The sequence below is a fragment of the Elephas maximus genome, chromosome 6, assembly GCF_024166365.1.
Source record: "Elephas maximus indicus isolate mEleMax1 chromosome 6, mEleMax1 primary haplotype, whole genome shotgun sequence".
NCBI classification, from domain to species: domain Eukaryota; kingdom Metazoa; phylum Chordata; class Mammalia; order Proboscidea; family Elephantidae; genus Elephas; species Elephas maximus.
The window spans coordinates 129,667,129-129,690,204 of record NC_064824.1 but is presented as its reverse complement, the minus strand read 5'-3'; the positions used below and the strand labels follow the sequence as shown (position 1 = coordinate 129,690,204).

The 23,076-nt window shown below is 39.5% G+C and overlaps 1 protein-coding gene across 8 annotated transcripts in view; it reads left to right on the top strand.

The window, feature by feature from the left end:
* Positions 1-23,076, top strand: part of COL4A4 (collagen type IV alpha 4 chain) — a 150,084-nt gene that overhangs the window by 48,092 nt on the left and 78,916 nt on the right. For all 8 annotated transcript variants that reach the window (XM_049888341.1, XM_049888337.1, XM_049888339.1 and 5 more), the window contains 6 exons: positions 3,906-4,040; positions 5,884-5,928; positions 6,573-6,689; positions 20,407-20,475; positions 22,148-22,183; positions 22,674-22,736. In XM_049888341.1, coding sequence (XP_049744298.1) covers positions 3,906-4,040; positions 5,884-5,928; positions 6,573-6,689; positions 20,407-20,475; positions 22,148-22,183; positions 22,674-22,736 — 465 coding nt within the window. The remainder of the gene's footprint in view (positions 1-3,905; positions 4,041-5,883; positions 5,929-6,572; positions 6,690-20,406; positions 20,476-22,147; positions 22,184-22,673; positions 22,737-23,076) is intronic.

Below are 23,076 nucleotides of genomic sequence, written 5' to 3'. Positions count from 1 at the left end.
CCCCCAGCCCAGTAATTCTGTCCCTCAGGGCATTTGGATGTGTCTATGGACCTTCCATGACCTTGCCTTGTACAAGTTGTGCTGGCTTCCTCAGTTTTGTGGACTGTCTTACCCTTCACCAAAGTTCACACTTATCTATTGTCTATTTAGTGTTTTTCCATTCCCCACCTCCCCAGCCCCGTAACCATGAAAGATTGTTTCTTTCTGTGTGTAAACCTTTTCATGAGTTTTTATAGTAGTGGTCTCATTTTGTGATTGTCTTATTTCACTCAGCATAATGCCTTCCAGATTCATCCATGTTGTGAGATGCCTCCTAAATTCACGGTTTTTCATTATCATTGTGAAGGTGGAGTGTTGTCATTCTTACCATTGTGTGAAATACTTCCACTCCTTTTTTTTCTTTAGCAAAGTTCCATTAGCTCACTGGATTCGGTATTGTGTGTCTAAAAGGAAACACATTAAAGAGATTGATAGCCAGATGATTAGCTGTCTCTTTCTCAGTTACCCTTTTATGTTTAAGCGAGCATTTTTTTGTTGTTATGTCTCTAAATAATACATTATTGTAAAATACAGCATTCACAAAAGGTACTTTGGGTAGTTTGTGTACAAATTGCATGCAAGATGAAAAGATAATTCCCACACTTAATGAAAAAGCAGTTGCTCCCTGAACCTTATTTTTAGGAAAAATGGGAGCTTTTTACCTATGCTAATTAATCTTACTTATAAAGTGAGCAGAAGTCATTACTGAGTCTCGATTTTAGATTGTCGTTTAGCATTTGTGTAATATCTAGGTTAGTTGATATGCCCCCAAAATCCTCCCAGTCTGGGTTGTGCCCATATAATTACATTTTATATTTTAATGTTACCCTTTTTTTTTTAGTTAATAGTCTTTATTTTTAAGAGCATATTGAGGCTTACAGAAAATTTGCACAGAAAGTATAGAGAGTTTCCATATACTTTCCTCCCTCTATGAAAAGTGTCTCCTGATCATGGAAGTAAAATAGGGACAATGCTAGGGGCCCAAGTACATGGCATAAATATAATACAAACCATAATGAGCAGTGCACAAACACCAGAGGGTAAACTAGGTAACTGGGAGCTCCTAAAAATTAAACACGCTCATTAAAACCCAAAACCAAACCCGTTGCTGTTGAGTAAATTCCTACTCATAGTGACTCTATAAGACAGAGAGAACTGCCCCATAGGGTTTCAAAGGAGCGGCTGGTGGATTCAAACTGCCAACCTTTTGGTTAGCAGCTGACCTCTTAACCACTGCACCACCAGACCTCCATGCTCATTGAAAGACTTCACTAAAAGTAAAAGGAGAACCTACAGACTGAGAAAAAAGTTTTTGGCTATGACATGTCTGACAAGGGTCTGATCTCTAGAATCTATAACATACTTCAACATGTCAGCAACAAAAAGACAATCCAATTTAAAAATGGTCAAAGGATATGAACAGACACTTTACCAAAGAAAACGTTCAGGTGGCTAACAGACACACGAGGAGAATGCTCGCTTTCATTAGCCACTAGAGAAATGCAAGCCAAACCTACAGGAAGATACTATCTCACCCCAACATTACTGGCATGAGTCAAAAAAAAAAAAAAAACAAAACAGAAAACAAACATTGGAGAGGCTTCTGGGAGATTGGAACCTCTTATGCATGGGTTGTTTATCCATTCACCTCAATGTTGTCTTTTTTAGTAACACATTTTTATGCATTCATGTTTCCTTTAAAATTCTGTTTCTAGGACTTTTATGGATAATCAATAGTAGCTATGATGAAAAAGCATGAAGAAAAGGGAAAATGCATGTAAAGTATAGTTTTGATTTGTGAACTTTAAGCAGGTATTAAAGGTTGCTGATAATATTTTTGGAGTTACTGAATTAATGATGAAAGAGAAAAGGTAATTAATTTTCTAAAAATTGTGATATGTGTATATATATGCATATACACACATATGTATATATATGCATATACACATACATGTACATACATATACCACAATTTAAAAATATATATATAACAAAACAAAATATGTAAATATATACATATAACAAAAATATATATATAACAAAACATTTTCCATTTTGCCCTTTTTTAGGTGTACATTTTAATGACCTTAGTTACATTCACCATGTTGTAAAACCATCATGACTGGCTGTTTCTGAATTTTTTCATCACCCTTAACAGAGACTCGGTGCCCCCTAAGCAGTCATTCCCCTGTCCCCTTCCCCACCCACCCCTGGTAACCACTGATAAACTCTGGTCTCTATGCATTTGCCTATTCTAGATATTTCAGATAAGCGGGATCATATATTATTTGTCCTTTTGTGCCTAATTTATTTCACTCAGCATAATGTTTTCAAGGTTCATCCATGTCATAACATGTATCAGAACTCATTTCTCTTTAAGGCTGAATTATATTCCATTGTGTGTATGTACCACATTTTGTTTACCCATTCATTGTTGACGGACAGTTTGGTTGTTTCCACTTTTTGGTTTGTTGTAAATAGTGCTGCAGTGTACATTGGTGTACAAGTACATCTTTGCTACTCTTGGGTGTATACCTACGGGTGGGATTGCTGGGTCATATGGTAATTGTATGTTTAACTTTTTGAGGAACTGTCAAATTGTTTTCCACAGCAGGCTGTACCATTTTACAATCTCACCAACAATGGATAAGGGTTCCAATTTTTCCACATCCTTTACAACATTTGTTGTTTTCCATTTTTCTGATAATACCCATCCTAGTGGGTGTGAAGTGGTATCTCATTGTGGTTTTGGTGTGCATTTCCCTAATGACCAGTGATGCTGAGCATCTTTTCATGTGCTTGTTGGCCATTTGTATATCTTCTTTGGTGAAATGTCCATTCAAGTCCTTTGCCCATTTTTCAATTGGGTTGGTTGTCCTTTTGTTGTTGAGTTGTAGGAGTTCTTTATATATCCTGGGATAGTAAACCCTTATCAGATACATGGTTCCCAAATATTTTCTCCCATTCTGTAAGTTGTCTCTTCATTTTCTTGATAAAGTCTTTTGATATACAAAACTTTTAATTTTGATCAAGTTCAATTTATCTATTCTGCCTTTTGTTGCTCATCCTTTTTGTGTTGTGTTTAAGACTCCATTGTTGAAAACGAGGACCTGAAGCTTTACACCTATATTTTTTTCTAAGCGTTTTATAGTTTTAGTTCTTATATTTAGGCCCTTGATCCATTTTGAGTTAATTTTAGTAAATGGTGTGAGGTATGGGGCCCTGCTTCATTCTTTTACATCTGGAGATCCGGTTATCCTAGCACCATTTACTGAAGAGACTATTGTTTCCCCATTGAATGGACTTAGCCCTCTTGTCAAAAACCAGTTTACCTTAGATGTATATATAAAAAAAAAAAACCACTGCTGTCGAGTCAATTCCGACTCATAGCGACCTTATAGGACAGAGTAGAACTGCGCCATAGAGTTTCCAAGGAGCACCTGGTGGATTTGAACTGCCGACCTCTTGGTTAGCAGCCATAGCACTTAACTTCTACGCCACCAGGATTTCCTGTGTAAAATGTAGTTGATTTTATTACAAAAGTTACATTTGCTTATGGTAAGATACACACAAAATAGAATGTGAAATTGCCCTGGCTTGTCTTTCTACATCTGAAGGATACCATTTCTTGTATGTCTTTCTAGAAATGTTCATTTCTAAGCTTGAATTTAAAGAAAATGTCTTTTTTTTTTTTTTCCTGTACAGGTTGAGCTTATATTATTTTGTGGCTTGCTTTGTTTTCCCATTTAATAACTAGCCATTTGTAATAATAATATAAAAATAGCTAACATTTAATGTGCCAGTAATGTCAAAGGACACTACTCCTGAATCAGCACCCTTCCCTTCTTTTTAACCTTTCTTCTTAGGGTCAACCGGGATTACTGGGGCCACAGGGTCCAATTGGTTACCTGGGACCTCCAGGACCCATTGGGATTCCCGGAGAGAAAGGGCTGAGAGGTGACAATGGCCTTCCTGGAGCAGCAGGGGAGAAGGGGGAGAAGGTAAGTCTCTTCTTAAGAGAAAGAGTCATGATAACCACTCACCAGCACCATTATGCCAGCTTTTTTCTTTATAATCAGAAGTAATGCATACTTGTACTTTCTATACAGTAAAGTCTAAACTTCTTTGACAATCAACCCTGATTCCCTCTACAGAGGAGTGTGCTATTCCAGACCTTTCCTATGCACTTAAATAAATAAGAAGGTACCCAATGAGTGGTCATAGTACACCTATTCCCTGTTTATTGACTATCTCACTTTCCAACATTTCACATTTACAACAAGAGTGAAAAATCTACTGTCTGACTAATTTGCACATTAACGAGGCAGCAGGTATGGTGGCAACGTCTGCGGAGCGTTCCTTCCCTCAGGGAGGGTCTTGGGCAGTCCCTGGAAAGCTGGGCCAAGCAACCTACGCCCTCTGCCCCCTCCTGCGGTAGGGGGCACCACATCCAGCTGCCACTAGGGCTGGCCTCCTCCATGGCCATGGCCTCTAGGATCCTGAATGCAGGGCTTGCAGGGGTGGGAGTGGGGCCTTGGAGATGGGTTCCTGAGGGAAGCTCTGACCCAGCGCTGGAGGAAGGTGAGGTGGTCATGCCGTGGGTGCTCCCAGTCACACAGCCTGGCTTTATCCAGCTTTGTCTCCTCCAAGCTTCCTTCTCCGAAGAGGAATAATCCAGTAAATCTTAGCTGTTATTTTTTCTGTGATCTTATTTTTGAAATAAAAATAATTGCACAAATGTATGGTCTGAAAACAGAAAAAAAAAAAAAAAAACTCCCATTTTCACATAATCCCAACTTTCACATAATGACCTGATCTTTGGAACCTACCCATGTCAATAAGTGAGGGTATATTGGTGTGTGGCTTTTTAAAAAAGCATAAATGATATGTATCATTCTGAACCTTTCTTTTTCCACTCAACAGTAGGTCTTAAAGATCATTCCATTTTTTATATCAATTTATAAAGATTGAGCATATTCTTTTAAAAATACTACATCATCTGCCATTGTTGTTGTTGTTAGGTGCCGTCGAGTCGGTTCCGATTCATAGCGACCCTATGCACAACAGAACGAAACACTGCCCGGGGTCCTGAGCCATCCTTACGATCGTTGTTATGCTTGAGCCCATTGTTGGAGCCACTGTGTCAATCCACCTCGTTGAGGGTCTTCCTCTTTTGCACTGACCCCGTACTCTGTCAAGCATGATGTCCTTCTCCAGGGACTGATCCCTCCTGACAACATGTCCAAAGTATGTAAGGTGCAGTCTCACCATCCTTGCTTCTAAGGAGCATTCTGGTTGTACTTCATCTAAGACAGATTTGTTCATTCTTTTGGCAGTCCATGGTATATTCAATATTCTTCACCAACACCACAACTCAAAGGCGTCAACTCTTCTTCGGTCTTACTTATTCATTGTCCCGCTTTCACATGCATATGATTTGCCGTAGTGTGGATGAAATACAGTTTATTCTCTGAGTGATGAGAATTTGAGATTCCACCTCAATTTTATGCAGTGCAATTGTGCAAAAACAATCTTGTACAAGACAGTGCTCACATTTACGAGTGTTTGTCTCTGAGATAAATTCTGAGAAGTTGTATTTCTGGCTCACAAGGTTTTGAAAGTTTTATTTTAGTTGATTCTGCCAAGTTGCTTTCCTAAATAGAGATACCAAAAGATGACTTCTTATATGTTGGCATTTCAGTTCATCAAGATAAAAACAGGTGAAAATGACTGCTAAGTGTTTTTAACTATGAGTCATCTTTTCTTAGCGTTTTCAAGTAAATCTACTTGTTAATCTAATAATGTAGTAATTTGTTTATTTTTGTTTTTTTTCTGGGATTTAAGGGCCCAACGGGTGTTCCTGGATTTCCAGGTTTGGATGGCATACCTGTAAGTGTCCCTAAATGTTTTCCTTTTTTATTTTAAAGAAAGAAGAAACATTTATCAAAACCCATAAGACCCCATGTTCAAAAGTAATATAGGGCAATCTCTTAATTTTCTCACCTTAGTGGAAGGGTACATGTGTTCTAATTTTGTGTAATAACTTTGAGAGCCAGAACACTTTAGCTTGAAGAGCAAGATTTTCAAAACAGTTTATATAAAAACATTCCAGAATCTGAGCTTGATGTACTTGTCATGTCAAGTACAATGTTCTGGAAATAGCTCTATAGTTATAATGAAAGTTTTTATTTTTTGGTGAGTCCTAAAATTAGAAGTAGATTTAAGATTCTCATTTCTAATATGAAAATTAAATGAAAGAAAAGAGAGTTACTTTGGGGGAGTTACAATTGAGTCTTTATAAGGATTTCAAGAAAAATTTCCTCCCAAATCTTTCACTAAATTAACTAAAATTTGGGTATATTAATTTTTTAAACTATGCTGCGTAGTACTTGTGGGTGAGGAAGGAAATTTCACAGAAGTAAACAAATGAACAGATGAGCCATCGTTACTGTAATTTGGGTGCCCATATTGCATAATCTATACGTCATAATATTCTTGCAAAAATGCTTCATTTGTAATTTTGTTTTCTGTAGGGACACCCAGGGCCTCCTGGATCCAGAGGCAAACCTGGTCTGAATGGCTACAATGGCTCAAGAGGTGATCCAGGGCTTCCAGGAGAAAGAGGAGCTCCTGGCCCAGGAGGACCCCCAGTAAGACATTCATAGTTCATCCTAATAAAAATCTTAAGTGCAAAAGCCCTGAAGCAGGAAAAGGCTTGGTGTGTTCCAGAAAAAGAGTTAATACAAGTGTCCCTGGAGCATGGTGAAAAAATAGGGGTGGCCAGGAGGTGAAGACAAAGAGGTGGTCAGGACCTAGGTCACATAGGGCCTTGTAGACTGTGAATGGAGACTGGATTTTCCATGCTGTGCTAAATAATTTTAAGGAAGGATGCAACATGATCTGATTGACATTTCAATAAGCTGGCCCTGGCTTCTGGGCAGACAATGGATGGTCAGGGAAAGGGAGCAGGGAGGACAGTTAGCAAAACTTATGTTGTTTATCTGTCAGGGTTCAAAGCAGAAGTGTGAACCCTTCTAGGCATTTCAAACGGAAAGGAATTTAATACAGGGAATTTGATACTTAGTCGAATGGCTGGAGGAGTAGAACTCAAAGGCTACCATTGAACTACTGATTTCCAGGTCTCACACTTAGCAGAGATCCAGAAGTCAGGAAGTAGTGCCTGCAGTATAACTTATACTGCCTCTCACCCCGTGTGTAGACACTAGTAAGGAAACACTTGTGTTTCTACCTTCCTGCTTGGCAGCAACAACAGTGCTGGGAAAAGGATGTCTTCCTCATTTCACCCTTCCACATCTCATCAAGTACCACACCTAGGCTCAACTAATTCATGCCCAGGTGCAAAAGAACCTGAGAAATGTCATTTTTAGCTTTCTGTCCCCCAGTTGTAAGAGGATAAATAGGAGTTTAGAATGGATATCCAAGAACAGTTGATGATATATAGATAGCACTTGAGGAAAACTTTACTGCTCTTGGGTTGCTGTAGTTCTTTCTTTTCAAAAATTTGGACTTTTATTTAAGCATAATTTTAGCAGGAACCCCCTTAGATTTTCTCTCTCCCTTTCTTTCTCTTTCTTTTTTCACTTAAATCAAGATTGGAAGTGATTTGGCCCTTCAAATTTAATTTTTTGTGTGTTTTTTTTCAGGCTTTCCCCTCCCTAATTAAATATCATTTCCCAAGATTCTGTCTAAAAAGTTTTTTCTGATCACCACCGTAGGCATCTTGCTTTTTGCTCCAGATCCTAGTGGGTCTGACCTGAACACAGAACTCAAAAAGGATTTCCATACTCGCATCCTTCTTGTGGTACTAAGTAAGAAGAACAACTCTCCTTCAAGCTTCTCAACCACTCTTTGCTTTCAAACTCAGCAATTTGAAGACTCAAGTGCAGTCAAGTAAATATACGTTTCTTTTCTTAAAATAGGACCAAACTTCATGAGTGCCCATGCAACATTCAAGAGAGGAGGAATTCCCGATTTTAGGTTTAACACAGCATGTAATGCTGACCACCAATACTGAAGTTTGCCATCATGGTCTCTTTGCAAAGCAACTTCCTTCCCCTTGACACATTTCATATAAAGGCGATCCTCACTTTGCATGGTAATGTGGATGGTAAGAATGTGCAAGCTGAGACCACATAAAATTGTCTTAATAATCAATGAGAAAAATTATAATTTTTCTGTGTCCTTTAAAATTTTTTGTTAAAACATTAAAAACTCTTACTGTCAGTTATAAATATATAGGGATTTTTTTAATCCTAATGTATTTTTTTAATATTTATTTAGTATAACTTAAAATGCTAGAAACATTAAGAATTCAAAGTGTTTTACTTCATCATAAAAAACTTATCAAGAGTTGTTTAAATAGTGCTTGCCTTCTTATCCTTGTACAACTTCTCCTCACTTATCAACTTCTTGTTACCTGACATTTCTCATTTACAATAGTAAAAATTCTAATATCCGACTATTCTGTGCATTAAGAATGTACACCTGGCAGCTACAAATGCCGAGGTGGGAAGCAAGAGTAATGCTGGCTGTGATGGTTAAGGTTATGTGTCAGTGTGTTAGTCATCTAGTGCTGGTGTAACAGAAATACTAAAAGTGGATGGGTTTTAAAAAGAGATGTTTATTTTCTCACAGTAAAGCAGGCTAAAAGTCTAAATTCAGGGTATCAGCTCCAGGTTAAGGCATTCTCTTTCTGTCTGCCTTCTTATCAATCTTCCCCCAGACTAGGAGCTTCTCTGTGCAGGGACCCTGGGTCCAAAGGATGTGCTCTGCTCCCAGCCCTGCTTTCTTGGTTGTATGTGGTCCCCCTGTCTTTCTGCTCCCGTCTTTCTTTTATATCTCAAGAGATTGCCTCAAGACACAATCCAATTTTGTAGATTGAGTCTTGCCTCACTAACACACCTGCTGCCCGTCTTCCCTCATTAACATCATAGAGATGGTATTTAAAACATAAGAAAATCACACAATACCAGGAGTCATGGAATAGCCAAACTGATACATACATTTTGGGGGGACATAATTCAATCCATGACATTCTACCCTTTAAAAAAAAAAAAACCAAAAATCACATCCTTGGAACATGCAAAACATATTCACCCCATCATATCATAGCAAAAGTCTTAACTCCAAGTCCAAAATTCAAAAATTCCTCTTCATCTGTGAAATCTAGAATACAAGTTATTTCCTTCCAAAGGTACAGTAGCAGAACAGGCACAAGCTAGACATTTCCATTGCAAATGGGAGAAACTGGAGGAAAAGAAAGGATAACAGGCATGAAGCAAGTCAAGAGAACACAATACATCTGCCCTCAAAACTTTGAAAATAATCCTCTGTTCTCTGAGACAATTTACACTATGGCCCTGCCCTCCAGACTCTAGGTATTGTCCACACTCTCTGGATTCTGAATGGAGGCTGTTTGGCCATGGGCTTCAGCTCTGCCTTCCAGGCCCACTGGGACAGCAACTCTGCTCCTTCGGCTTTAGGTGCACCATTCTCCTAGTCCATCTGAGCGATGACTCCACCCTTAGAACACCAGAGGCCGTGGCTCCACCCTTTGAAACCCCTGAGGTCATGGCCATGCATTTTGAGACTGAGGCAGCTCGGCTTCTTATGTTCCTTGTCTCTTCAGCTTCTGTTTCCTGATTTCTTGGCCACTTATTCTCGTGTCTCACACCTGCATCTGCCCTTCTCGGGCAAGTGTTCCAAAGCTCTGTAGCTCCACTATGGGTCGGCAAGCCTACCTCCACTGATAAATGGCCAGAGGCACCCCACTCCACCAGGAAGCCTCCTGTGACAGACACTCAGCTCTCTTGCTCTGTGGGTTGGCTCCAGCGCTGTGTTGCACCTGCAGGTTCTCTGCTGCTGCTTTTCCTCTGCTGCTGCCACAACTCTATCCATTCACAGTTACAAAATGGCTTCCACATTTTAGGTATCTGTTAGAGCAGCACCCCACTCTCTTGGTACCAAATTCTGTCTTAGTTATCTAGTATGCTATAACAGGAATACCACAAATGGATGGCTTTAACAAAGAGAAGTTTATTTTCTCACAATAAAGTAGGCTGAAAGTCCAAACTCAGGGCGTCAGCTCCAGGGCAAGGCTTTCTCTCTCTGTTGGCCTTCTCCTCAATCTTTCCCCAGACTAGGAGCTTCTCCATTCAGGAATCCCAGGTCCAAAGGGTGCACCATGGTCCTAGCACTGCATTCTTGGAGGTTTGAGGTCCCCCTGTCTCTCTGCTCACTTCTTTCTTTTATATCTCAAGAGATTGGCTCAAGGCACAGTCCAATCTTATAGATTGAGTTCTGCCTCACTAACATAGCCACCACCCATCTTCCCTCATTAACATCATAGAGGCAGAATTTATAATGTATAACAAAATCACATAATACCAGGAATCATGGCCCAGCCAAATTGATACACACATTTTTTAGGGGGACATAATTCAATCCAGGACAGTCAGTTTGGCTGGTCCATGATTCTCGGTGGTTTGGCAGTTATGTAATGCTATAATTTGGCAATTATGTAATGATGTGATTTGGCAGTTTTGTAATGTTGTAGTCATCCTCCATTTTGTCATCTGATATGGCCATACTGCATTTTTACTTATTGTCGATTTCACATAACGACCTGGTCTCTGGAACCTAACCATGTTGATAAGTGAGGAAAGGGTGTATAACTTACAGTATGGAGTAAGCATCTTTTCTATGCCTTGGCAAATTGTCATACTCCTTTCTAAGTTTGGATCAGCCTCCAATATTGTAAAATATCTCTAAGAGTTCCTTTAATGTGAAGTTTTTTTGTCTGTGTCACTTCCTCTTGGACATCTTCATTTTTTCATCACAACCACTTTCCTTTTTTAGGTTGATAAATTTGCCTTTATTAAATTCCTCTGGCTGGAAATATACAGCCCCTTGAATGACAGAGTGTCAACATTCCCATGATCAGCTATTTCTTCTACAGCTCCATTTACATTCAATTCAAATTTGACATCCAGAATTATCATTTTTTTCATTTATTTACTTCACTTTTATCTTTCTTGACCAATTCTCTCTTTCTGTTACCAATTTTTTGTAAAATAGCTTTTTTTTTTAATAACTTTTATTAAGCTTCAAGTGAACGTTTACAAATCCAATCAGTCTGTCACATATAAGTTTACATACATCTCACTCCCTACTCCCACTTACTCTCCCCATCTTGAGTCAGCCCTTTCAGTCTCTCCTTTCTTGACAATTTTGCCAGCTTCCCTCTCTCTCTATCCTCCCATCCCCCCTCCAGACAAGAGTTGCCAACACAATCTCAAGTGTCCACCTGATATAATTAGCTCACTCTTCATCAGCGTCTCTCTCCCACCCGCTGACCAGTCCCTTTCATGTCTGATGAGTTGTCTTCAGGGATGGTTCCTGTCCTGTGTCAACAGAAGGTCTGGAGAGCATGGCCGCCGGGATTCCTCCAGTCTCAGTCAGACCATTAAGTTTGGTCTTTTTATGAGAATTTCGGGTCTGCATCCCACTGATCTCCTGCTCCCTCAGGGGTCCTCTGCTGTGCTCCCTGTCAGGGCAGTCATCGATTGTGGCCGGGCACCAACTAGTTCTTCTGGTCTCAGGATGATGTAGGTCTCTGGTTCATGTGGCCCTTTCTGTCTCTTGGGCTCTTAGTTGCCGTGTGGGCTTGGTGTTCTTCATATTCCTTTGCTCCAGGTGGGTTGAGACCAATTGCTGCATCTTAGATGGCCGCTTGTTAGCATTTAAGACCCCAGACGCCACATTTCAAAGTGGGATGCAGAATGATTTCATAATAGAATTATTTTGCCAATTGACTTAGAAGTCCCCGCAAACCATGTTCCCCAGACCACCGCGCTTGCTCCGCTGAGCTTTGAAGCATTCATTTTATCCCGGAAACTTCTTTGCTTTTGGTCCAGTCCAATTGAGCTGACCTTCCATGTATTGAGTGTTGTCTTTCCCTTCACCTAAAGCAGTTCTTATCTACTGATTAATCAATAAAAAACCCTCTACCACCCTCCCTCCCTCCCCGCCTCGTAACCACAAAAGTATGTGTTCTTCTCAGGTTTACTATTTCTCAAGATCTTGTAATAGTGGTCTTATACAATATTTGTCCTTTTGCCTCTGACTAATTTCGCTCAGCATAATGCCTTCCAGGTTCCTCCATGTTATGAAATGTTTCAGAGATTCGTCACTGTTCTTTATCGATGCGTAGTATTCCATTGTGTGAATATACCACAATTTATTTACCCATTCATCCGTTGATGGACACCTTGGTTGCTTCCAACTTTTTGCTATTGTAAACAGAGCTGCAATAAACATGGGTGTGCATATATCTGTTTGTATGAAGGCTCTTGTATCTCTAGGGTATATTCCTAGGAGTGGGATTTCTGGGTTGTATGGTAGTTCTATTTCTAACTGTTTAAGATAACGCCAGATAGATTTCCAAAGTGGTTGTACCATTTTACATTCCCACCAGCAGTGTATGAGAGTTCCAATCTCTCCGCAGCCTCTCCAACATTTATTATTTTGTGTTTTTTGGATTAATGCCAGCCTTGCTGGTGTGAGATGGAATCTCATCGTAGTTTTAATTTGCATTTCTCTAATGGCTAATGATCGAGAGCATTTTCTCATGTATCTGTTGGCTGCCTGAATATCTTCTTTAGAGAAATGTGTGTTCATATCCTTTGCCCACTTCTTGATTGGGTTGTTTGTCTTTTTGTGGTTGAGTTTTGACAGAATCATGTAGATTTTAGAGATCAGGCGCTGGTCGGAGATGTCATAGCTGAAAATTCTTTCCCAATCTGTAGGTGGTCTTTTTACTCTTTTGGTGAAGTCTTTAGATGAGCATAGGTGTTTGATTTTTAGGAGCTCCCAGTTATCGGGTTTCTCTTCATCATTTTTGGTAATGTTTTGTATTCTGTTTATACCTTGTATTAGGGCTCCTAGGGTTGTCCCAATTTTTTCTTCCATGATCTTTATCGTTTTAGTCTTTATGTTTAGGTCTTTGATCCACTTGGAGTTAGTTTTTGTGCATGGTGTGAGGTATGGGTCCTGTTTCATTTTTTTGCAAATGGATATCCAGTTATGCCAGCACCATTTGTTAAAAAGGCTATCTTTTCCCCAGTTAATTGACACTGGTCCTTTGTCAAATATCAGCTGCTCATACGTGGATGGATCTGTGTCTGGGTTCTCAATTCTGTTCCATTGGTCTATGTGTCTGTTGTTGTACCAATACCAGGCTGTTTTGACTACTGTGGCTGTATAATAGGTTCTGAAGTCAGGGAAGGTGAGGCCTCCCACTGTCTTCTTCTTTTTCAGTAGTGCTTTGCTTATCCGGGGCTTCTTTCCCTTCCATATGAAATTGGTGATTTGTTTCTCTATCCCCTTAAAATATGACATTGGAATTTGGATCGGAAGTGCGTTAAATGTATAGGTGGCTTTTGGTAGAATAGACATTTTTACTATGTTAAGTCTTCCTATCCATGAGCAAGGTATGTTTTTCCACTTAAGTATGTCCTTTTGAATTTCTTGAAGTAGAGCTTTGTAGTTTTCTTTGTATAGGTCTTTTACATCCTTGGTAAGATTTATTCCTAAGTATCTTATCTTCTTGGGGGCTACTGTGAATGGTATTGATTTGGTTATTTCCTCTTCGGTGTTCTTTTTGTTGATGTAGAGGAATCCAAGTGATTTTTGCATGTTTATTTTATAACCTGAGACTCTGCCAAACTCTTCTATTAGTTTCAGTAGTTTTCTGGAGGATTCCTTAGGGTTTTCTGTGTATATAATCATGTCATCTGCAAATAGTGATAACTTTACTTCTTCCTTGCCAATCCGGATACCTTTTATTTCTTTGTCTAGCCTAATTGCCCTGGCTAAGACTTCCAACACGGTGTTGAATAAGAGCGGTGATAAAGGGCATCCTTGTCTGGTTCCTGTTCTCAAGGGAAATGCTTTCAGGTTCTCTCCATTTAGAGTGATATTGGCTGTTGGCTTTGCATAGATGCCCTTTATTATGTTGAGGAATTTTCCTTCAATTCCTATTTTGGTAAGAGTTTTTATCATGAATGGGTGTTGGACTTTGTCAAATGCCTTTTCTGCATCAATTGATAAGATCATGTGGTTTTTGTCTTTTGTTTTATTTCTGTGATGGATTACATTAATGGTTTTTCTGATAGTAAACCAGCCTTGCATACCTGGTATAAATCCCACTTGATCAGGGTGAATTATTTTTTTGATGTGTTGTTGGATTCTATTGGCTAGAATTTTGTTGAGGATTTTTGCATCAATGTTCATGAGGGATATAGGTCTATAATTTTCTTTTTTTGTAATGTCTTTACCTGGTTTTGGTATCAGGGAGATGGTGGCTTCATAGAATGAGTTGGGTAGTATTCCGTCATTTTCTATGCTTTGGAATACCTTTAGTAGTAGTGGTGTTAACTCTTCTCTGAAAGTTTGGTAGAACTCTGCAGTGAAGCCGTCCGGGCCAGGGCTTTTTTTTGTTGGGTGTTTTTTGATTATCGTTTCAATCTCTTTTTTTGTTATGGGTCTATTTAGTTGTTCTACTTCTGAATGTGTTAGTTTAGGTAGGTAGTGTTTTTCCAGGAATTCATCCATTTCTTCTAGGTTTTCAAATTTGTTAGAGTACAATTTTTCATAATAATCTGAAATGATTCTTTTAATTTCATTTGGTTCTGTTGTAATGTGGTCCTTCTCATTTCTTATTCAGGTTATTTGTTTCCTTTCCTGTATTTCTTTAGTCAGTCTAGCCAATGGTTTATCAATTTTGTTAATTTTTTCAAAGAACCAGCTTTTGGCTTTGTTAATTCTTTCGATTGTTTTTCTGTTCTCTAATTCATTTAGTTCAGCTCTAATTTTTATTATTTGTTTTCTTCTGGTGCCTGATGGATTCTTTTGTTGCTCACTTTCTATTTGTTCAAGTTGTAGGGACAGTTCTCTGATTTTGGCTCTTTCTTCTTTTTGTATGTGTGCATTTATTGATATAAATTGGCCTCTGAGCACTGCTTTTGCTGTGTCCCAGAGGTTTTGATAGGAAGTATTTTCATTCTCGTTGCTTTCTATGAATTTCCTTATTCCCTCCTTGATGTCTTCTATAACCCAGTCTTTTTTCAGGAGGGTATTGTTCATTTTCCAAGTATTTGATTTCTTTTCCCTCGTTTTTCTGTTATTGATCTCTAGTTTTATTGCCTTGTGGTCTGAGAAGATGCTTTGTAATATTTCGATGTTTTGGACTCTGCAAAGGTTTGTTTTATGACCTAATATGTGGTCTATTCTAGAGAATGTTCCATGTGCGCTAGAAAAAAAAGTATATTTTGCAGCAGTTGGGTGGAGAGTTCCGTATAAGTCAATGAGGTCAAGTTGGTTGATTGTTGTAATTAGATCTTCCGTGTCTCTGTTGAGCTTCTTACTGGATGTCCTGTCCTTCTCCGAAAGTGGTGTGTTGAAGTCTCCTACTATAATTGTGGAGGTATCTATCTCGCTTTTCAATTCTGTTAAAATTTGATTTATGTATCTTGCAGCCCTGTCATTGGGTGTGTAAATATTTAATATGGTTATGTCTTCCTGATCAATTGTCCCTTTTATCATTATATAGTGTCCTTCTTTATCCTTTGTGGTGGATTTAAGTCTAAAGTCTATTTTGTCAGAAATTAATATTGCTACTCCTCTTCTTTTTTGCTTATTGTTTGCTTGATATACTTTTTTCCATCCTTTGAGTTTTAGTTTGTTTGTGTCTCTAAGTCTAAGGTGTGTCTCTTGTAGGCAGCATATAGATGGATCGTGTTTCTTTATCCAGTCTGTGACTCTCTGTCTCTTTATTGGTGCATTTAGTCCATTTACATTCAGGGTAATTATAGATAAATAAGTTTTTAGTGCTGTCATTTTGATGCCTTTTTATGTGTGTTGTTGACAATTTCATTTTTCCACATACTTTTTTGTGCTGAGGCGCTTTTCTTAGTAAATTGTGAGATCCTCATTTTCATAGTGCTTGACTTTATGTTAGTTGAGTCGTTACGTTTTTCTTGGTTTTTATCTTGAGTTATAGAGTTGTTATACCTTTTTGTGGTTACCTTATTATTTACCCCTATTTTTCTAAGTAAAAACCTAACTTGTATTGTTCTATATCGCCTTGTATCACTCTCCATATGGCAGTTCAATGCCTCCTGTATTTAGTCCCTCTTTTTGATTATTGTGATCTTTTACCTATTGACGTCCATGATTCCCTGTTATGTGTATTTTTTTTTTAATTAATCTTAATTTGTTTGTTTTTGTGATTTCCCTATTTGAGTTGATATCAGGACGATCTGTTTTGTGACCTTGTGTTGTGCTGATATCTGATATTATTGGTTCTCTGACCAAACAATATCCTTTAGTATTTCTTGTAGCTTTGGTTTGGTTTTTGCAAATTCTCTAAACTTGTGTTTGTCTGTAAATATCTTAATTTCGCCTTCATATTTCAGAGAGAGTTTTGCTGGATATATGATCCTTGGTTGGCAGTTTTTCTCCTTCAGTGTTCTGTATATGTCGTCCCATTCCCTTCTTGCCTGCATGGTTTCTGCTGAGTAGTCAGAACATATTCTTATTGATTCTCCCTTGAAGGAAACCTTTCTTTTCTCCCTGGCTGCTTTTAAAATTTTCTGTTTATCTTTGGTTTTGGTGAGTTTGATGATAATATGTCTTGGTGTTTTTCTTTTTGTATCAATCTTAAATGGGGTTCGATGAGCATCTTGGATAGCTATCCTTTCGTCTTTCATGATGTCAGGGAAGTTTTCTGTCAGGAGTTCTTCAACTATTTTCTCTGTGTTTTCTGTCCCCCCTCCCTGTTCTGGGACTCCAATCACCCGCAGGTTATCCTTCTTGATAGAGTCCCACATAATTCTTAGGGTTTCTTCATTTTTTTTAATTCTTTTATCTGATTTTTTTTCAGCTATGTTGGTGTTGATTCCCTGGTCCTCCAGATGTCCCAGTCTGCATTCTAATTGCTCGAGTCTGCTCCTCTGACTTCCTAGTGTGTTGTCTAATTCTGTTATTTTATTGTTAATCTTTTGGATTTCTACATGTTGTCTCTCTATGGATTCTTGCAACTTATTAATTTTTCCAGTATGTTCTTGAATAATCTTTTTGAGTTCTTCAACAGTTTTATCAGTGTGTTCCTTGGCTTTTTCTGCAGATATCCTAATTTCATTTGTGATATCATTAAGCATTCTGTAAATTAGTTTTTTATATTCTGTATCTGATAATTCCAAGATTGTATCTTCATTTGGGAAAGATTTTGATTCTTTTGTTTGGGGGGTTGGAGAAGCTGTCACGGTCTGCTTCTTTAAGTGGTTTGATATGGATTGTTGTCTCCGAACCATCACTGGGAAACTAGTTTTTCCAGAAAATCCGCTAAAAAAAAACTGCAGTCAGATCCGTATCAGAGTTCTCCCTCTGGCTCAGGCTATTCAGATGTTAATGAAGCCGCCTGGGGAGGGTGGGGGAGGGAACAGAGAGATAGGAGAGTAGCACCTCAGAATATAGCCAGAGTTGCTTGTCTTGCTTGGAATGACTATTATATCTGAGATTCCCGCGGGCGCGTCGACTATGTGAGCTGGCTGTGTGGAGATTGCCCCCGGGGGGTCTGGCCCGCTGGAGTCACGGTCAGATCCTCCGCTTCCAGCCCCACGCCCAGCGTCAAGGCTCCCCTACTGGGACGGTGCACTCTCGACTCCAAAATCAGTCGCTGCCTCCCGGGGACTTCTCATCCCTCCAGCCATGTGGCCGTGCCGCCCCCGAGAACCAGTTGGGCCTCCTCCTGGGGTTAGTTCAGATGGGTGGAGTAGCTCCCCGTGCTTGTGCCATGACCGAGTGTCCCGGCTGGGACGCTGTTCTCCCCGCTCCAATACCAGTCGCTGCCTCCCGGGTACTTCTCCTACCGGCTGCGTCCCACGCTGCCCGCGCGACCCGGCTGGTCCCCTTCCCGGGGTTAGTTCAGGGGGGTGGAGCAACTCTCCGTGTTTATGGCGTACCTGCGTCCAGTCCAAATCCCTGCGGGACGGTTCCCCGGCTCGGATGCTGCTCTTTCTGCTCCAAGATCAGTCACTGCCTCCCGGGGACTTCTCCTACCGGCTGCGTCCCACGCCGCCCGTGGAACTGGCTGGTCCCCCTCCCAGGGTTAGTTCAGGGGGGTGGAGCAGGTCTCTGTGCTTGTGCCGTACCTGACTGGTACGCTGGCTCCAGGCTCTGGAAACAATCGCTGCTTCCCCGTATTAGTTCATTCTCCGTCTCTAAATCTGTGTTTGTTGTTCAGGGTTCGTAGATTGTTATGTATGTGATCGATTCACTTGTTTTTCCGTGTCTTTGTTGTAAGAGGGATCCGAGGTAGCGTTTGCCTAGTCCGCCATCTTGGCTCCGCCTAAAATAGCTTTTTGATTTATCACTGGGAGTCAAGGAAACAACACAACTACACACTTTGCTGCCTGTGTGTGACCTGAATAACAATGTGCAATGACCAATCACCAAAAGACTTTGAAGGAAGTGATGTGATTGGTCGCTGATCACGATTTGTATCTGTTATTTATGTAGTGATTTGTGGACTGAAGACTCAGCTACAGGCTATTCTCATTATTTGTGGTAGTTATAGTCTATAAATTTCCTGTGAACACCAAATTAGCAAATACTGCACCATTACTCATAGGAGAAACACAGGATTAGGTTCCTATGAACCACTGGTCTAAACATTTTCATCAACCCATCAGTACATAACCTGGCTTCATGTATATTTCTGTTAAAGATACCTTATTTAATAGATACTGTTGATTCATTGGAAACCCTGGTGGTGTAGTGGTTAACTGCTATGGCTGCTAATCAAAAGGTCAGCAGTTCGAGTTCACTAGGCACTCCTTGGAAACTCCTTGGGGGCCGTTCTACTCTGTCCCGTAGGGTCACTATGATTTGGAATCGACTCGACAGCAATGGGTTTGTTTCATTAGCATTGAACTCACAGCCAACAGCACTATAACTCATGCATGTATAGAGCTTGTCTAACATACATACTTTCTCCATAAGGCACATCCCAGCCTTCTTGGGCTTAGGAACACTTGATAGCACTTCAGCACTATACTTAGGAGCCATTTTAAACAGCCATATCACCAATAAAAAGCACAATTGTGAAAGATGTGACACTAAGTAGACCACAAAAAGGACAATTGTTTACAGCATGAGCCCCCAAACAACAAGGCAGAGTGTCGCTTGTTTGAGCTCAGCTGGGAACGTGTGTGCTGTCCACTCAAATTTTTCACCACTGTGCAGAAAAGACTGTGAAAGCTCCGTGAGAATTGATTTGGGGATTGCAAATAAATTTTAGCAAACAGGCAGATTCTCAAATATGTAATTCAGGAATGATGAGGATCAATGGTAATATACTGTGGTAACTGAAATTTGGATCATGTTGTTGGAGCCTGGTGCTATTTAACTTAACTCTGGTATCTAAAATTCATGCATATCAGAACTGTGCCAAGCAAGGACCACCTGTGTAGACAAATCTGTTTCCTCAAGTAATCTGCTGGTGTAATTTATCATGAAACTGTTAAGTATCTCCTATTTGAAGCCAAAGATGGGCCCACTTCTAAAAGGGATTATCTTTGAATTCTGTATGTCCTTCTTAGGAACTTGATATATGAAGATGATAGAATATTATGTGGTAGCCAAATTAAGAATAATATTAAGATATAAGTATTGGGGGAAAAAATACATTGAGGTATTTCGTTAACTTTTTGAAAATACCCTAAGCAAGTAGCTGCTATGTACAAAAAACTTCCAGAAAGAACATGCTATTTTTTTTTAAAGTAATTCTTAATAAGGATACATAGGGTCCATTTTGAACACAAATACTGAGATGAATGAATTCAGTACTTTTTTTTTTTTTTTTACTATTTACAGGATGTAAATTAATAACTGACAATTGCAAAATTGGTTATTTGTAAGAATAATGTATGTATTATATTGTGAGCAAAAATGCAATTCTCCTGGTAAATAATTATTAGTACATACCCTGTCTTAAAGAATTATTAAAGAATACCCTGTCTTAGATTATTCTTTAATAGATCTTAACTGAATATTGGATGGGGCAGTTCTACTCTGTCCTATAAGGTCGCTATGAGTTGGAATCAACTTGACGGCAGTGGGTGGGCATATATATGTATACATATCAGAGCCTTAGGATGATGATAATAAAGGGAATAGAGAAATCTCCATGAATAAAACATGACTATCTGAGTAGCATTTCCTATAGAAAAAAAAAATGGAAATGGCAATGCGCTTTTTCTTCTTAAATGAATATTTTGTTTTCAGGGTCTTCCTGGAGAAAATGGAGAAAAAGGAAATTCAGTATTCATTTTAGGTGGCATTAAAGGTATTCAGGTAAGCATTCAGATCATGATGTGCTTTTTAAAAATTATTTCCACATAGGTAAACCCATGCACGAAGCATGGGGATAGGAGTTTCCTTTGAGATCTCTGAGCACACTGGTTTTTATTGTTACGCTGACTCATGGAAGAGGCACCATGCTTCTTGTAGGAAGGCACTGGCGGCTGTAAAGTTCCAGTACTACCCAACTCTTCCTACAGAGATGCAGGGGGGACGTTTATTTCAGGTTTTCTGCATCTCAGCACTATAGACATTTTGGGCTAGTTAATTCTCTGATGTGGGGGCTGTCCTGTGCGTTATAGGATATTGAGCAATATCTCTGGGCTGCTCCCACTAGATGCCAGTAGGACCTCCCCAATTGTGACAAACAAAAATGTCTACAGACGTTTCCAAATGTCCCCTGGGAGTCAAAATGACACCCAGTTGAGAACCACTGAATTATTTTGTGGCTAAAATATTGTACTATTAATACTTGAGCCATCCAGTATAATGAAAGTCACCATTATTGAACTTGAAAATTATGGAAACCTTTATAACACTGTCGTTCATAAACTAAACACTTTTGTGTTTTAGTAGGGTCTAATAGAAACAAGCTAGAACTGCTTTTATCTGATTGCTACAGAGTATTCTTCCTTAAGAGAAATGACCACGTCTTGAAAATGTACTGTGTATCTGTCCTTTTGATTCATCATTTCTACTGATCTTCTGCTTATTCCTGGCTTCTCATACTATAGAGATGAGATGGTGTCTGAAGACTTCAATTCTGAATGTTTGTATATCATTCCCTGCTAAAAAAAAAAAAAAAAAAACACAAAAGTGTTTATAAAGGACAGTGGTATAAAGGTTTCCATAATTTTCAGGCTCAATATCAGTGTCTTTTATTATACTGGCTGGCAAGTATTAATATTACAATATATTAACTACAAATATTTCAGTGGAGAATTCCTCATCTAATCAAAGTGGTTGGCAGATCAGTAACTTTTGAGAAACAATGCTCTTCAGTGCCTGTATTCAAGAGAATGTACACTCTTTGATTCTTTAAAGTAGGTTGAGCCTCATGGCAGAATCACAAGGAATTTCCATGCCAATTCTCTTTACATCTCCTGTGTTGTTATGTGCCATTGAGTTGATTCTGATTCAAAGCCACCCTATAGGACAGAGTAGAACTCCCCTGTAGGGTTTCCAAGGAGTGGCTGGTGGATTTGAACTGCCGACCTTTTGGTTAGCAGCCCAGCTCTTAACCATTGTGCCACCAGGGCTTCTACGTCTACTGTAAGGTGGTAGAAAGGGGCAGAGTGCCTGTAAAAGATGAGGTCTGAAAATTAGACCAAAAACAGTTAAACGGTGAAGAAATGGGACCCTTGGACAGAACATTTAAGGCATTTCTAACTGGAAGATGAAATCTCACCTTGATTCCATGTTATCACAACCACAGCTCCCTTCCTCTGGTTTTGGCAGAACAGAAGTAGAATTCAGGGCATAAGAATGGAAAGAGTAAATCACGTCCAGAGAGCCCTACCACATACACTTCTCAACACTGAAACACTGAACAAACATCACCATTCGGCCAACCCAAATGACTCCTATGTGTATTCCTATTTTTACATAATTTCCAGATTTATAAAACTGCATTGATCTCATAAAGCAATGTGTGTTTTTATTACAGGGAAACAGAGGGGACCCAGGACCTCCCGGCTTCCCAGTAAGTCTCCTTAGCAGGTCACATAATTTTATTTGCTCCTCAGCCTAAGTTTTTTATCTCAGTGGGACCAGCTACCTAAGTTATGGGGTCCAGAGCAAAATGCAAATGCAGGTCCCATGTTCAAAATTCATGAATTTCAAGATGGTGACTACAGAACATTAAATCAAGGATGGAACCCTTCCAAGCATGGGATTTCGTATGGCTGCACAGTCCTCATGCCCATGAAGCTGGCTCTGAATCATTTGGTTGTAGGTTTGAGTCCACCCAGAGGTACCTTAGAAAAAGATCTGGCAATCTACCTCTGAAAAAATCAGCCAGTGAAAACCCTCTGGAGCACAATTCTATTGACACACATGGGGTCACCATGAATCAGAGTACACTTGATGGCTACTGGTTTTTTTTCTTTCACCTGGGATGACATGAAGCTCTTGCTATGAAACACGACTATGATTTTTGGTATTACAAATGCACTGATTTTTCCTGTGTGTAGGGATCTAGGGGAGCGAGTGGACCCGCAGGCCCAGTGGGCTTCCCAGGAGAGCCGGGGTTAACAGTAAGTGCAGCAGTCCCTCCAGTACTCAGAGCTGATGCTTAAATAAGATAAAAAAGCAACATTGTAGTTTGGGGTTAGGCACAAGGGGGTTCTTTGAGAGATTACAACCTGATGAATCAGCACAAACCCACCACTTTTACTGGAAATCCAACTTAAAGCACGGGTCCCCTGGGGTCAGCCATCAGTGTCATCTTTGCAAAAAACACACAGCCCATCCGTGATAGAAAGTTCATTGTGCATGCTTTAAAATGAAGGGTTTCCCAAATAGGGACTTGGGGTAACCAGTGAAGAAACATTCTTATTTCTGTGACTGATCATTGATCTGTGTTTATTTGCCATT